The sequence below is a fragment of the Symphodus melops genome, assembly GCF_947650265.1.
Source record: "Symphodus melops genome assembly, chromosome: 7".
NCBI classification, from domain to species: Eukaryota; Metazoa; Chordata; class Actinopteri; order Labriformes; family Labridae; genus Symphodus; species Symphodus melops.
Genome location: NC_136697.1, coordinates 28,844,153 through 28,859,587, shown reverse-complemented (window position 1 = coordinate 28,859,587; position 15,435 = coordinate 28,844,153). Strand labels below are relative to the sequence as shown.

Sequence of the window (15,435 nt, the reverse complement as noted above, 5' to 3'; positions counted from 1 at the left end):
TCATGCAAGTCAGGTGAGAGGGTGGAGATTTGTTTAAGATCATTGGCGAATCCCCAACTCTTACATTTTGTGTTGATTCCATAATTAACAGTGTTTCACTGTAAGTTACAAGTCACACAATAATAGTTTGAATCTTTTTAACTACAGAACTATGAAACCACAATTAACAGATTTTTTTTTACTGAGATTCAATGTCAACAAATAGGACGAAAGGATGTTGAAATAACTACATCATGATATAGATCTGTAAAAAGTCAGAATTCATAATACTTCAGGTCTGTCTCCAAGGTTTTAAGTGAATCATTTTTAAAATACTCTTTTTTTCTGATGGAGTTTGTGATGGACCATTTACTCTAAAATCAAAAGCAGTGATGTAAACTAGTCACATATTCAAAGTTAATCTTTGAACCTATAAAAGTCAAAAACTTCAATAAAACTTTGTTCCTTCAAATTACAAGTCTGGATGATCAGCGATGACACTGTCATGGTATCGTATCAGGCAATGCAAAGTCATTACCTTCATCACATGGCAGTTCAGAGTGTGTAGCTCACTTACAGCTCAATTATGCCTTATGTCTGGTATTGTTGCTGTCAGAGACTTCTGCCTGTAATGCTGTTTTGGAAGCTTGTGCATGACAAAACATTGCAATACCACAATGGCAATCATGGGGGCAGTGTGGAGCAGTGTTACAAACGGGTTCAAACCAGACCAGCAAAAGTAGTGAAGAAGAATACCTTGGAAAGTGTTGGAAGTACTCTAGGTGGGGTCCTATAAAGTGTTCCACCTGGGGACTCTAGTGTTGCTGAAGGACTTCAAAAGCCATATAGGCATTGATGGGAATGATTGGATAGTACGGCCTTTCTGACCGGAACCCAAGTGTTGCTTTGTTATAAGACTCCTGTGCAAATTGTGGAGTGGCCACAACAAACACTGTATACAAGCAAAAGGTGGTCCATAAATTGACTTAGTATCAGAAAACAGAGGCCCCTGTCATCCAGGTCATGAACAACCACTTGAGAACAAATGAGAACCTATCAATGCATGGATTGTTGCATGGGTAAATCATTTTAATTTAATAGTCAAATATACCACATAAAACCCAGACATAAATGGTGCCCCGTGTGAGGCATGCAATAGACCAGCTTTATTAGTGTTTTTGCACAGTAATCCATCCAAAGCCCCCTGCAGGAACAGACAGGTGAAGTCAAACAGGCTTCATCCATTTAGTCTGTTTCCTGAATGCCATTCCCCACTCTCTCCCGTCATCTGTGTGAGTATTGCATATTGAGAAAGTGGGAGGAACTTGTTAAAACTGATCCTCGAATAGAACATTTAAGGTTCAGATGTGTTGAACACCTCCAATTTATATCAGCTGCAAAATTCCCCAAACCAAGCAACCAGCTGGAGTCTGAGTCACTTCAGGAGTCTCCAGACCCTGTGGTGTATGTCCAGGACAGCTTAGGGCTGTCTCTGACACTGATGGAGCAAACTGTGAGCCTAAAATCCCAGAGAAGAGGTTCTGAAGTAAATTGTGAAACAGAATTAATTTAGATTCTTTAAACTGCAGCATTTGAAAGTGTTATTACGTATGGTATGTTAGATTGTTATGGCACAATGTTCAGTTTAAATGAAAACAAAGAAGTAAAACCCCAAAGATTTGGCAAAAAGGAACAGATGACTCTTTCAGACAGGGTTGGATATTAGACAGACATAGACCATCATAAGTTAAGACAATCCTTTATTCATCTCGCAAGTGGAGAAATTTACAGTGTTACAGCAGCAAAGCAGGATCACTGCAGACATAGGTACAGGACATTGACACCACCTGTTGTATGTGGAAGGCATTACATGTCCTACAGGACTCCACCCACCTGCACACAGTCTGTTCTCCTACCCTACTTCAGAAAAACTGGTTAAGTTTAATGGTCTGATTTAAATCTTTCCTCTACCGGATCACCGCAGGGAGGCATCCTGCGACTGCTTTTATTCAATCTATCCTCCAATTCATGCCAGAGTCTACATGAGAGGTATCGTTCTACTCATTACTATATGGAGGTTTTATTGCATTGACTGTACATGGACTTATGACTGTATGACGGGATAAACTGAATTAAACTGAAGTGTAGTATCTTGTTTGTCAGGGCGTGAATGTATTTAGTCTATACCCAACATTCAATTCACGGCGTAGAAGAGGACGCTGGACACCACAGACTGGTAGAACATCTGTGGTGTCCAGCGTCCTCTTCTACGCCGTGGTGTGCTGGGGAGGAAGCTGAAAGAAGAGGGACGCAGCACGCCTGGACAGACTGGTGAGGAGGGCCGGCTCTGTGGTGGGCACAGAGCTGGACTCACTGGTGACAGTGGGAGAGAGGAGGTCTCTGGACAAAATGCTCTCCATCATGGACAACACACACCACCCTCTGCACAGCACCTTCACCGGGTAGAGGAGCATGTTCAGCGAAAGACTGCTGTCACAGTCGTGCTCCACGGACAGACTCAAGAACTCTTTCGTCCCCCTGGCAATAAGACTGTATAACACTTCACTGTCACGGCAGGGAAGAAGCGCACGGTGAACCATGGACTCTTTTTTCACTTTTTTCTCACTCCTCATCTGCACTGCTGACCTCAGAGTCAGCCCCCAATTGGACACTGTGATGCATATTGATAGTCACCTTACTGAGCACAGGTCACTTTAAAGATAATCACCCTAATCATGTCTGGTTTCATCCTACTGCTGTGTTATGCTACATCTGTAAGGGTTGACATGATCACCCTAATTAGGTCAAGTTTCACTCTATTGTCTTCAACACTTAATGCTACTCTGCCCCTCAATAGTTGGGTACTTAACGATAATCACCCTAATCACTCCTGGTTTCACCATATTGTCTTGGACACTTAATGCTAGTCACTGCTCCTTTAAGTTGGTGAGCCAATTTACATTCCTGCATTGACTGTTTAACGACTGTTTAACGACTGTACTCACACCTCTGGCACTACCTCAAACACCTCTGTACATGCACATGTAACTAGTTTCTAGAAGGTCAGCACTTTGTTTCTAAGGCTCTTTAACTGTCTACAGGTCTCTTTTAACCAACACATGTTTTTCTCTCCTCACAGGTTATGTACATTATGCTATATTAGTTTTAAGTCCAACTGCTAATGCTAACTGCACAGGTTTAACATATAATTATGTTTATTCTTAGTCACATAGGGGCTGCTATATCTTGTTTGGGGGATTTTGTATACAGAGGGGGGGGGACAGCGGGTGTGTATTGTAACTAATGTCTTGTGTCCTGCCTGTCTGTATACTGCTACTGGATGCCTTGAATTTCCCTCAGGATCAATAAAGTATCTATCTATCTATCTATCTATTCTTTCCAATACTTGTTGAATCTCGGCCACAAACTCTGACATTTCTGTAACCTGTATATCCTGATAGACAAGTCACAGGCCACGCTGTTAATTGCATTTCATGTAAACCAGGATGAGGCTTATTTATAAGAAAGGTTAAGACTTGAATTGAACAACAACCTGAACTTAAAGTGACAAACTCTTTCTCTCAAGAGAAGTAATCTATGAGGAAATCAAACATCAGACTTAACAATGATGGGTGTCAGTGGACAGGAGGTTAATACACACTAGGCCCCGACGATATGTGATTTTTGGGGTTATTGGAAGAGAAAAAAAAAAATCAAACAACTAGGGCTGGAAATGTTTGGTTGTCTCACGATCCGAAATTGACTTCAATTCTTGGGGTAATGAATCCATCAAGAATTGATTTTTGATTCAAAACAATTCTGGACTCATTGAGTCATGATTCAAAGTATTAATTAGATCATACTTCAGGATCTACTTAAGCCATCTGTGAAACTGGCTGAATGTACTGTTGCTCTATTTGGCATTTTACTGATTTAAAGAACAGGGAGTGACTGATTAGCCCCCCCAAAGAAAAAAACCCAACCTTTTTCAACAGTAAAATCAATCAGAATCTTTATTCTTACATGAATATATTTTTTACCACCTCTATCAGACGCCGACATATCTGCTTACGTTTTTTTTAAAGCTATTTGATCTGTAGTGATACATTTATTATGTTGTTCTCTGAAATGAAGTTATCAAAAAATTATAACGAAGACAAGATGGCCACTCAGAGCCGTCCAAAAGTTCATCAATGGGCTTAAAACCCGCCTCAGCTCCAGCTTTCAGCCTGTCGTTAGCTTGACTCAAAGTTAGCCTGAGACAGCATTTCCAGCACGGAGAACGCCATCCATTGGACTTGAAGAACGGATGGGTGACGTCACTCAGGCTTCAAACATATTTAGACATTTATTGTCAATGCTTTCTGCATGCCATTTTCCACCCTCTCTTGTCTATATTTCAAAACTCACCTACTCTCTTCAATAACAGCACAAAAAGGCCAAAAAAAACAGAATACTAAATACTGACAGACATACAATGAGTGAATAGATACTTCATTATAATCAATGATACAAAAACAGACTATAAAGATACATCTCCCATTATATTATTATTCCATTGCTTTAAAAGTACAAAAAGCTTCTGACCCCTGGTTTGAAGTCTGAACAGTAGGTTGACGTTGACAGTTTACCTGCAGTGTGACTGTTCTACTGTTCTCAAATATTATAACCAATCAAATTAAAAAGGCTTCAACAGCAGTGACAGAAAACTGATATAGGACATTTAACACACATATTGAAGAGAATATTAAAAATAAATCTCAATAAACCGATCACTGTTGACTTTTACCCGCTGTTCAAATAAAAACAACAAAGTTTGAAAATGACAAGTGATCCAATTATAAGTAGGGAAACTGATTCACCTCTACAAGAGAAACTCTTGTGCTTTTCTGAGAGAGGAAACTATTTACTAATTATTACTATCACTTTATCTTACCAGAGATCCCTTCATAAATAGGATTTTTTTTTAGAAGACTCAAAACATCCACAGATTTGTCATCACATCAACCTAATCATCATCACCAAGGTTGTCGTCATCATCATGTGTTAGTGTTCCACAGTCACAGAGATCTTCTCTGGTAAAATCTTCACTTGTTCCCAAGCTCCAATGTAAGGAAACATCCTGTCAGTGAAAGTGTGTGTGAAGGTGTGTATGTGTGTGTTAGTATCAAGATCAGAGAACGACAGCTTTCCTCTGTTACAGTCCAGATTCACTCTGATCCTCTGAGGCTTCTTCTTCACTGAGAGAACAGTGACTGAATGTGATGAGGAGGCTGCTTTGTATTCACCATCATAGAACCCTATTTTCCAAAATCCAGACAATGCGTCTGTCTTCCTGTTGACGGACTCTGATAACACCCCTAGTACCCAGCGTGTACTGTCTCCAACCTGGACATTCCAGCAGTGAGTCCCTGAGTTAAAGCCCTCAGAGCCCAGGACAGACATGTAATAATCAAACCTCTCTGGATTATCAGGAAGCTGCTGTCTCTGTCCTCCTCGTCTCACACAGGTCAGATCTTCAGACAGGATGAGTTCTGGACGAGCAGTGTTTGGGTCCAGAATAATCGGACTGTAGGAGACCATGTCCTTCATCTTGGTCCAGATGTTGAAGCTCAGGTTGCCCAGGTGTTTGGCCTGGTCTATCAGAGCTCCTGAGGGCAGCTGTGGATCCTCCAGCAGGGGGCGCTGCTGGACTCTTTCCACTGCAGCCTTGTAGTTTTTCAGGAATGAGACGTCTGCAGCTCTCAGCTCGTCCTCTGTGTCTCTGACTGTGAGTGAAAGAGCTGCTATCTCTCTGCTCAGAGCCTCCATCTCCTCCTTCATCCTCTGACTCTTCTGCTCCTCTTCCTCCCTCAGTGCACACAGCCTGGCCTCCTCTTCCTCTTCTAGAAACTGGTGAAGCTTCTTAAACTGCTCCTTAATCAGCCTCTCTGTGTGTCGGGCCTGGACCTGAATGTGTTCTGCTGTTTGATCAAACTTCACTTTAACTTCTTCACAAACCTTTAACTTCTTCTTTACCGGCTTCAGAGTTTCCCGAAGTTTCTTCTTGTGTCGTCGAGCAGCTTCATCGATGGGTCTGAATCTGTGCTCAGAGTGTTTCTCTGAATCTCTGCAGATGTGACACACCGGCTCCTGATGGTCCAGACAGAAGAGTTTGAGTTTCTCAGAGTGCAGACTGCAGAGATCTTCTGAAGCTCTCTGATCTCTCTCCTGCAGGAAACTCTCAAACAGATTCTTGAAAGCAAAGTCAGGATTATATCCCTTTGAATGTCTCTTCTTACAGAGTGGACACTCCTGTTTCTCCTTCTCCTTCCAGTAGTCCTGCACACACACTCTACAGAAGCTGTGGCTGCAGGACAGCATCACTGGGTCTTTAAAGATCTCAAGGCAAATCGGACAGCAGAGATTTTCCTCTAACTTGGAGGCCATTTTACCCCAGAGCCAAACACAGCAGACACACAGAAGCAACTTCCTGGAAAATAATGTCACAGTCAATTGTTTTTCCCTTCTTCAGTTTTTGAAAGTAGTTTCGTGTTAAAGTTCAGATATTCCCAGGATCCTTGGATTTCTCGTAATCCCAGTATTCCCTCCTGCAGCTGCCTTGTTGTGTTCTGAAGGTGAATCTAAATGTCAGTACTTCAGTGAATCTAGTTTTTATGACGCAGAGCAACAACCTTTGTCCAGGTTGTCTCATGCAAGTCAGGTGAGAGGGTGGAGATTTGTTTAAGATCATTGGCGAATCCCCAACTCTTACATTTTGTGTTGATTCCATAATTAACAGTGTTTCACTGTAAGTTACAAGTCACACTATAATTGTTTAAATCTTTTTAACTACAGAACTATGAAACCACAATTAACAGATTTTTTTTTACTGAGATTCAATGTCAACAAATAGGCCGAAAGGATGTTGAAATAACTACATCATGATATAGATCTGTAAAAAGTCAGAATTCATAATACTTCAGGTCTGTCTCCAAGGTTTTAAGTGAATCATTTTTAAAATACTCTTTTTTCTGATGGAGTTTGTGATGGACCATTTACTCTAAAATCAAAAGCAGTGATGTAAACTAGTCACATATTCAAAGTTAATCTTTGAACCTATAAAAGTCAAAAACTTCAATAAAACTTTGTTCCTTCAAATTACAAGTCTGGATGATCAGCAATGACACTGTCATGGTATCGTATCAGGCAATGCAAAGTCATTACCTTCATCACATGGCAGTTCAGAGTATGAAGGTCACTTACAGCTCAATTATGCCTTATGTCTGGTATTGTTACTGTCAGAGACTTCTGCCTGTAATGCTGATTTGGAAGCTTGTGCATGACAAAACATTGCAATACCACAATGGCAATCATGGGGGCAGTGTGGAGCAGTGTTACAAACGGGTTCAAACCAGACCAGCAAAAGGACTCTAGGTGGGGTCCTATAAAGTGTTCCACCTGGGGACTCTAGTGTTGCTGAAGGACTTCAAAAGCCATATAGGCATTGATGGGAATGATTGGATAGTACGGCCTTTCTGACCAGAACCCAAGTGTTGCTTTGTTATAAGACTCCTGTGCAAATTGTGGAGTGGCCACAACAAACATTGTATACAAGCAAAAGGTGGTCCATAAATTGACTTAGTATCAGAAAACAGAGGCCCCTGTCATCCAGGTCATGAACAACCACTTGAGAACAAATGAGAACCTATCAATACATGGATTGTTGCATGGATAAATCATTTTAATTTAATAGCCAAATATACCACATAAAACCCAGACATAAATGGTGCCCCGTGTGAGGCATGCAATAGACCAGCTTTATTAGTGTTTTTGCACAGTAATCCATCCAAAGCCCCCTGCAGGAACAGACAGGTGCCTTCACTCAGGCTTCATCCATTTAGTCTGTTTCCTGAATGCCATTCCCCACTCTCTCCCGTCATCTGTGTGAGTATTGCATATTGAGAAAGTGGGAGGAACTTGTTAAAACTGATCCTCGAATATAACATTTAAGGTTCAGATGTGTTGAACACCTCCAATTTATATCAGCTGCAAAATTCCCCAAACCAAGCAACCAGCTGGAGTCTGAGTCAGTTCAGGAGTCTCCAGACCCTGCGGGGTATGTCCAGGACAGCTTAGGGCTGTCTCTGACACTGATGGAGCAAACTGTGAGCCTAAAATCCCAGAGAAGAGGTTCTGAAGTAAATTGTGAAACAGAATTAATTTAGATTCTTTAAACTGCAGCATTTGAAAGTGTTATTACGTATGGTATGTTAGATTGTTATGGCACAATGTTCAGTTTAAATGAAAACAAAGAAGTAAAACCCCAAAGATTTGGCAAAAAGGAACAGATGACTCTTTCAGACAGGGTTGGATATTAGACAGACATAGACCATCGTAAGTTAAGACAATCCTTTATTCATCTCGCAAGTGGAGAAATTTACAGTGTTACAGCAGCAAAGCAGGATCACTGCAGACATAGGTACAGGACATTGACACCACCTGTTGTATGTGGAAGGCATTACATGTCCTACAGGACTCCACCCACCTGCACACAGTCTGTTCTCCTACCCTCCTTCAGAAAAACTGGTTAAGTTTAATGGTCTGATTTAAATCTTTCCTCTACCGGATCACCGCAGGGAGGCATCCTGCGACTGCTTTTATTCAATCTATCCTCCAATTCATGCCAGAGTCTACATGAGAGGTATCGTTCTACTCATTACTATATGGAGGTTTTATTGCATTGACTGTACATGGACCTTATGACTGTATGATGGGATAAACTGAATTAAACTGAAGTGTAGTATCTTGTTTGTCAGGGCGTGAATGTATTTAGTCTATACCCAACATTCAATTCACGGCGTAGAAGAGGACGCTGGACACCACAGATGTTCTACCAGTCTGTGGTGTCCAGCGTCCTCTTCTACGCCGTGGTGTGCTGGGGAGGAAGCTGAAAGAAGAGGGACGCAGCACGCCTGGACAGACTAGTGAGGAGGGCCGGCTCTGTGGTGGGCACAGAGCTGGACTCACTGGTGACAGTGGGAGAGAGGAGGTCTCTGGACAAAATGCTCTCCATCATGGACAACACACACCACCCTCTGCACAGCACCTTCACCGGGCAGAGGAGCATGTTCAGCGAAAGACTGCTGTCACAGTCGTGCTCCACGGACAGACTCAAGAACTCTTTTGTCCCCCTATAGGCCATAAGACTGTACAACACTTCACTGTCACGGCAGGGAAGAAGCGCACGGTGATCCCTGGACTCTTTTTTCACTTTTCTCTCACTCCTCATCTGCACTGCTGACCTCAGAGTCAGCCTCCAGTTGGACACTGTGATGCATATTGATAGTCACCTTACTGAGCACTGATCACTTTAATGATAATCACCCTAATCATGTCTGGTTTCATCCTACTGCTGTGTTATGCTACATCTGTAATGGTTGACATGATCACCCTAATTAGGTAACGCCGGTAGCTCATCCATCTTATTCCCCAGGGACCGAACGTTACCCATGATGAGAGTTGGAGGCACGGCTCTCCATAAATCTCTTACGTCTCGGTCCCACTCTCCTCCCTCGCTGCTTCTTTCCACCTCTGCATCCCCCTGTGTGTCCGGAGTTGTATCTCCACTGGGATGGCAACAGTTTATCTCTCGGTGCTGAGCCTGCCGAAGAGGTGATCCCAGCTGTAAACAATGCAGGGGTTGCTGTGCAACAGTGGTGAGAATGAATGAATCAAAACATGTTGTAGAGCTGTCCAAAAACTCTCCAAAAACTCTCCAAAACTGTCCAAAAAACTTGCTCCAAAAGACATGGACAGAGAGGACAGCGCAAGAAAATACCACCAGCCAAAAAGGAATGACAAAAAGACGCAAAGCACCAAGAAATCATAAACGAACAGGAGCGACGGGAAGAGGCAGATGGCGCATGCACACAAGTTCTCTGTGACCAACAGTCACACAGATCTTCTCTGGTAAAATCTTCAGTGGCAGTTCATCCTCAGTTCTTACGTAAGGAAACATCCTGTCAGTGAAAGTGTGTGTGAAGGTGTGTATGTGTGTGTTAGTATCAGGATCAGAGAACGACAGCTCTCCTCTGTTACAGTCCAGATTCACTCTGATCTTCTGAGGCTTCTTCTTCACCAAGAGAAGAGTGACTGAATGTGATGAGGAGGCTGCTCTGTATTCACCATTATAGAACCATATTCTCCAAAATCCAGACAATGCGTCTGTCTTCCTGTTGATGGACTCTGATAACACCCCTAGTACCCAACGTGTACTGTCTCCAACCTGGACGTCCCAGCTGTGAGTCCCTGAGTTGAAGCCCTCAGAGCCCAGGACAGACCAGTAATCGTCAATCCTCTCTGGATTATCAGGAAGCTGCTGTCTCTCTCCTCCTCTCACACAGGTCAGATCTTCAGACAGGATGAGTTCTGGATGAACAGTGTTTGGGTCCAGAATGAGCGGACTGTAGGAGACCATGTCCTTCATCTTGGTCCAGATGTTGAAGCTCAGGTTGCCCAGGTGTTTGGCCTGGTCTATCAGAGCTCCTGAGGGCAGCTGTGGATCCTCCAGCAGGGGGCGCTGCTGGACTCTTTCCACTGCAGCCTTGTAGTTTTTCAGGAATGAGACGTCTGCAGCTCTCAGCTCGTCCTCTGTGTCTCTGACTGTGAGTGAAAGAGCTGCTATCTCTCTGCTCAGAGCCTCCATCTCCTCCTTCATCCTCTGACTCTTCTGCTCCTCTTCCTCCCTCAGTGCACACAGCCTGGCCTCCTCTTCCTCTTCTAGAAACTGGTGAAGCTTCTTAAACTGCTTCTTAATCTGCCTCTCTGTGTGTCGGGCCTGGACCTGAATGTGTTCTGCTGTTTGATCAAACTTCACTTTAACTTCTTCACAAACCTTTAACTTCTTCTTTACCGGCTTCAGAGTTTCCTGAAGTTTCTTCTTGAGTTCTTCAGCAGCTTCATCGACTGGTCTGAATCTGTGCTCAGAGTGTTTCTGTGAATCTCTGCAGACGAGACACACCGGCTCCTGATGGTCCAGACAGAAGAGTTTGAGTTTCTCAGAGTGCAGACTGCAGAGATCCTCTGAAGCTCTCTGATCTCTCTCCTGCAGGAAACTCTCACACAGATTCTTTAAAGCAAAGTTAGGAGGTAATCCTTCCCTTGAATGTCTCTTCTTACAGAGTGGACACTCTTCGTTCTCGTTCCAACAGCTCAGTACACACTCTCTACAGAAGCTGTGGCTGCAGGACAGCATCACTGGATCTTTAAAGATCTTGAGGCAGATCGGACAGCTCAGATCTTCCTCTAACTTGGACGCCATTTTACCTCAGAGTCAAACTGAAGACGGAGCAGACAAACAGCTTGGAGTCACTCCCTGTCAATAACAGGTCGGTGTAGTATTAAACCTGTCACTAGGTTGTTGGATTCCGTCACAGGTCGAAGTTCAGGTATTCCCACTGTCGTTGTTTCCAAGTATTCCAAAATGTAGAATTTCCTCAGTGTCGTCTCCGGCACCTCTCTGATTCTGCTCTGACGTTGGATCTAAATGTTTATCTGTGTACGTGTCTGTCTAAAAAGAGAGGCAGACTCACAACCTGCTCTCCCGGTTTGTCACAGTTGAGTCAGGTGAGGAGGAGAAGAGATAACCAATTATCAGACGGAATTTCCCAAACAGAAATGACTTCAAATCAATGGAAACCATATTCTGAAATAGTTCTTTGTCATAACGAAACATGACAAGTCAAATCCTAACGCAGGAATCTGCAAAGACGCTTTTAATCTACACCTGATGTATCCTAAAAAATCCTGGAAAACCAAAGTGTTGCGTGAGGAGACATTGGGAGCAATTTGTCAAAAAAGATCCTCAAAAAACACACATCAACTTTGTATTTTGCAAAATTCCCTAAACTAAGGAACCAGTCGGAGTCTGAGTCAGCTGACTGTCCTCAAACAGGAGACACTGAGCTCAACCTGCAGAGCTCAGACTGATCCAGCAGAGGGCGCCATGGCTCTAAACTTCCACCTGATCAGCTGATGCTGCTCCTCTCTCCAGCAGAGGAGGAGGTGGATTAAAAATGAATGAGATGTCGGCAGGAATCAGCAGGGCCGTCTGATCCCTGCTGACACTCGGTAGCACTCAGCAGAGCAGACTCAGCAGAGGTCAGAGGTCACGTCACTGCGTGGTAGACAGGAAGTGACAGCAGAGAGCAGGGGGACACAAAGTGATGTTTGTTTCATTCTGAGGCAGGCAGAATGAGTGGCGCCCGTACGCTCATGTCTGAAATCATATTACCTAAAAATGATGTATCCCTGAATATTCAAAAGTCATGTTTGGTGATGTGTCGTTGGGTTTAGTAAAATGTTACAGCAAACCGCCCCAGTGTGCGCTGAAGGTCCTGGTTCCATAGAGTCAACAGAACCACATCATCCGCAAAAAGCAGAGACGAGATCCTGTGGTCCCCAAACCGGACCCCCTCCGGCCCCCTGGCTGCACCCAACCCCCGTTTCCACCCAGCGGTCCGGCTCATCTCGGTACGGCATGTATTATTTTGCAGTGTTTCCATAGACTAATCCTGGGAAAGATTCCCAAATAACCGATCTGTACCGGACTGCTGTGTGGAAACGGGGCTCTAGAAATTCTGCCCAGAACATTCCCCCCATGAACAGAACCGATGACCAAGGGCAGTCCTGCCGGAGGCCGACGTGCACCGGGAATAGATCAGACTTACCGCCGGCAATGCAAACCAGGCTGCTGCTCCGGTCAGGCAGAGACCAGACCGCCCCTTAGCAAAGGGCCCTGGAGCCGATACTCTCAGAGCACCCCCCACAGGACACGATGGGGGACACGGTTCACATGTGGACTGATTGGGAAAACTCCATGAACCCTCGAGCACCCGATGAAGAGTGTCACACTGGTCCAGTGTTCCTCGACCAGGACACAAAACGCATTGTTCCTCTTGGATCCGAGGTTCGACGGCCGGTTCCTCCTCTTCAGTACTCCCAGAACACCACTCAGGTTCAGATCGGGGAGGCTGCTCATCCCAAGACTAACATTGTGGCGTTGTAGACTTCCTGTCTCAGTCAATGTATTCTGCCCTGCTTCACGCGTGCTTGCAGCGGGCGCCGTCGAAAACAGCCATTGTGTAATGGCGCCGCTGGCACGCTCCGGAGAGCTATGGAAACAGGAGCATTGACGAACGTGGTAGTAACGAATCACGACGGGTACGGAGTGTGTGGAAATCAACAGTTATATAGAGAACACCTGAGACGAGCCATGGTTTTAAATGTTAAAAAGCAGTGAGCACCTTTAATGATTAAATCTACCTAAGTGTCCTTTTTCATACAGTAACTAGAAGTCTGTGAAAGTGTGGTCGACATTTCACTTCCAGTCTCCGCCTGGTTTAAATCAAAGTTACAGAAAAGAGGGAAGTTTCAAACGTCAGTAATCACTTCCACATTTTAAACTGTTCTTCCTGAAACTGCATCACGTCACAGACAGAACCAAACGATCTGCACTGATGAATCATCGTCCACTCTGAGAGGAAAGTGAAGTGACTCGCTGACTGCTGAGAAAGGTTTGTAACATTCAGCAGAAACAACAACAGAGTACGTCACAGAAAAAAACCTCCAGCAAAAACCCTCCGTGGAATCGAGGGACAAACCAAAGAGGTCAGCTGACACTTTCAGAGGAGATGATCTGTATTCATGTTACACAGTCATGATTCTCTTAACGACTCCTCTTTCATAAATGAGTCGCTCGGAGCTCTTGGAAATGTCTCCATTTCCCAGCGTTCGTGACATAATCATAACGCTGACTTCAGAGCCGAGGAATGACGCTTCAGTTTTCTGACTCATCGTTGATATGAAGGAGAGAAGTTCTCATCCTGATTGTCTCGTGTTTTAGACAATCTCAAATAGAGGCCGACCGATATGGGGGAGGACAAAAAACCCTCAATACCGATATATTGGCCGATATCCAACAGACAGAAACGTTTATTGTGTTGATCCCTGAGTAATCAAACACTTGGGGAAAAGAAATAACAAAGATAAGATAAGTCATGAAGTGGAAAGTAACTGAGCATCACCGCGCGACACTCTGCAGAGTGATGATGTTAGTCAGAAACCACACAGCGCCCTCTGCTGGTGACAGTGATACGTTAGAGTAATACAATGAAACTTTCACTAATAGCTCATCTCGTTGGTTACCAATGACGATACCAATAGTCCTTGGATCTGCAACAACATGGAATCACACAGAGATGCCACCCGTTCAACTTTTCAAGCCATCCCAGCTGATTTGTTCCCCAGATACATATTTTTGGAGCAGACGTGCCGAGCTAGCCTTTAGATACCTGCTTTGAGGCGTCTAAAGGACCACAGTCTTATGGACCTGATATTGGATCATTTCTTGTTTTTATTGAGAAGAAGTCCAGACGAACTCCTGAAATGTTGTCAATGTATTTGTGTAATTAATCCCTCTCTTCTATTTGCTTGCGGCAGCTTTTGGTTAAAAAATGCAACTGGAGATCTGAAGTCGTAGTCAGCGCTCGTGTACTTTGTGATGCCCTCGATCATAAATTAACAAAGACAAAGAATCAAAAACAATAAAGAACTATGAAGATGCGGCTTAAAAGCACAGAGTCGGATTCACTGGCTGGTTTAAGAGATTAATCGCACAGAAGAGAAGTCAGGAGTAAACACAAATAATAATAAGAAAACACCTGGACTGCAGACAGCAGCTTCATTCAAACAATACAGGCTGCAGAGAAATGTGCCGGCTTGTTGATGAAGTGCAGCCACGTGAAGCCAGTGGAGCTGAAGGAGAACCGTGTGGCGGAGCAGAAAGCAGCTGAGCAGAAACGCTCTCCGCTGACTATTTCTGGCTGCATACTAAATCATCCACGTCAGAGTCCGGCCCAAAAAACCCCTCAGAGATCTGAGGGAGTCGCACCTGCTTCTGTTCAGAGGTGCTGAGAGGACGAGCAGCGGACAAAGAGAGGAGGCAAAGACTAATGGGACGGTTTCGAGGGCGGGGGGGGGGGGACACAGGTTTGACGGACCTCGCTGAAGGGACACGTGGACGCCTCAGAGGCCGACAGATGAACAAAGACGGGACGGGGACAGAAGGAGAGGCAGGCTGTCGGCTGCTCCTCTTACATAACGACTTGTACCTCCTGAACCAGAGTCCTGCTTCAGCCCAACATCACGCAACGTGCCGCAGAGACTTCAGCTGCTAAAATATAAACACACACACACACACACACACACACACACACACACACACACACACACACACACACACACACACACACACACACACACACACACACACACACACACACACACACACACACACACACACAGGATCACAAACACCAATCAGAGGACGAGAGAACGAGCCATAATCTGTCTTTAAATTAAGAAACAACACAGTAAAGAATCTCCTCCAGAAATCTCTCATTTTAAGTGTCTTTT

At 44.2% G+C, this 15,435-nt stretch overlaps 2 protein-coding genes across 3 annotated transcripts in view; both read right to left on the bottom strand.

Annotated features, from left to right (window-relative positions):
* LOC306827333 (uncharacterized protein) overlaps positions 1-15,435 on the bottom strand; it is a 50,951-nt gene that overhangs the window by 20,968 nt on the left and 14,548 nt on the right. The gene's annotated exons all lie outside the window — the stretch shown is intronic.
* On the bottom strand, positions 4,955-12,564 carry LOC306827162 (uncharacterized protein). Its single transcript, XM_079348831.1, has 3 exons — positions 9,857-12,564; positions 9,512-9,643; positions 4,955-6,447 (listed from the first exon to the last, which is right to left on the bottom strand). The coding sequence occupies exons 1-3, from the start codon at positions 11,279-11,281 to the stop codon at positions 5,026-5,028; spliced, it is 2,979 nt and encodes a 992-aa protein (XP_079204957.1). The 5' UTR covers positions 11,282-12,564; the 3' UTR covers positions 4,955-5,025.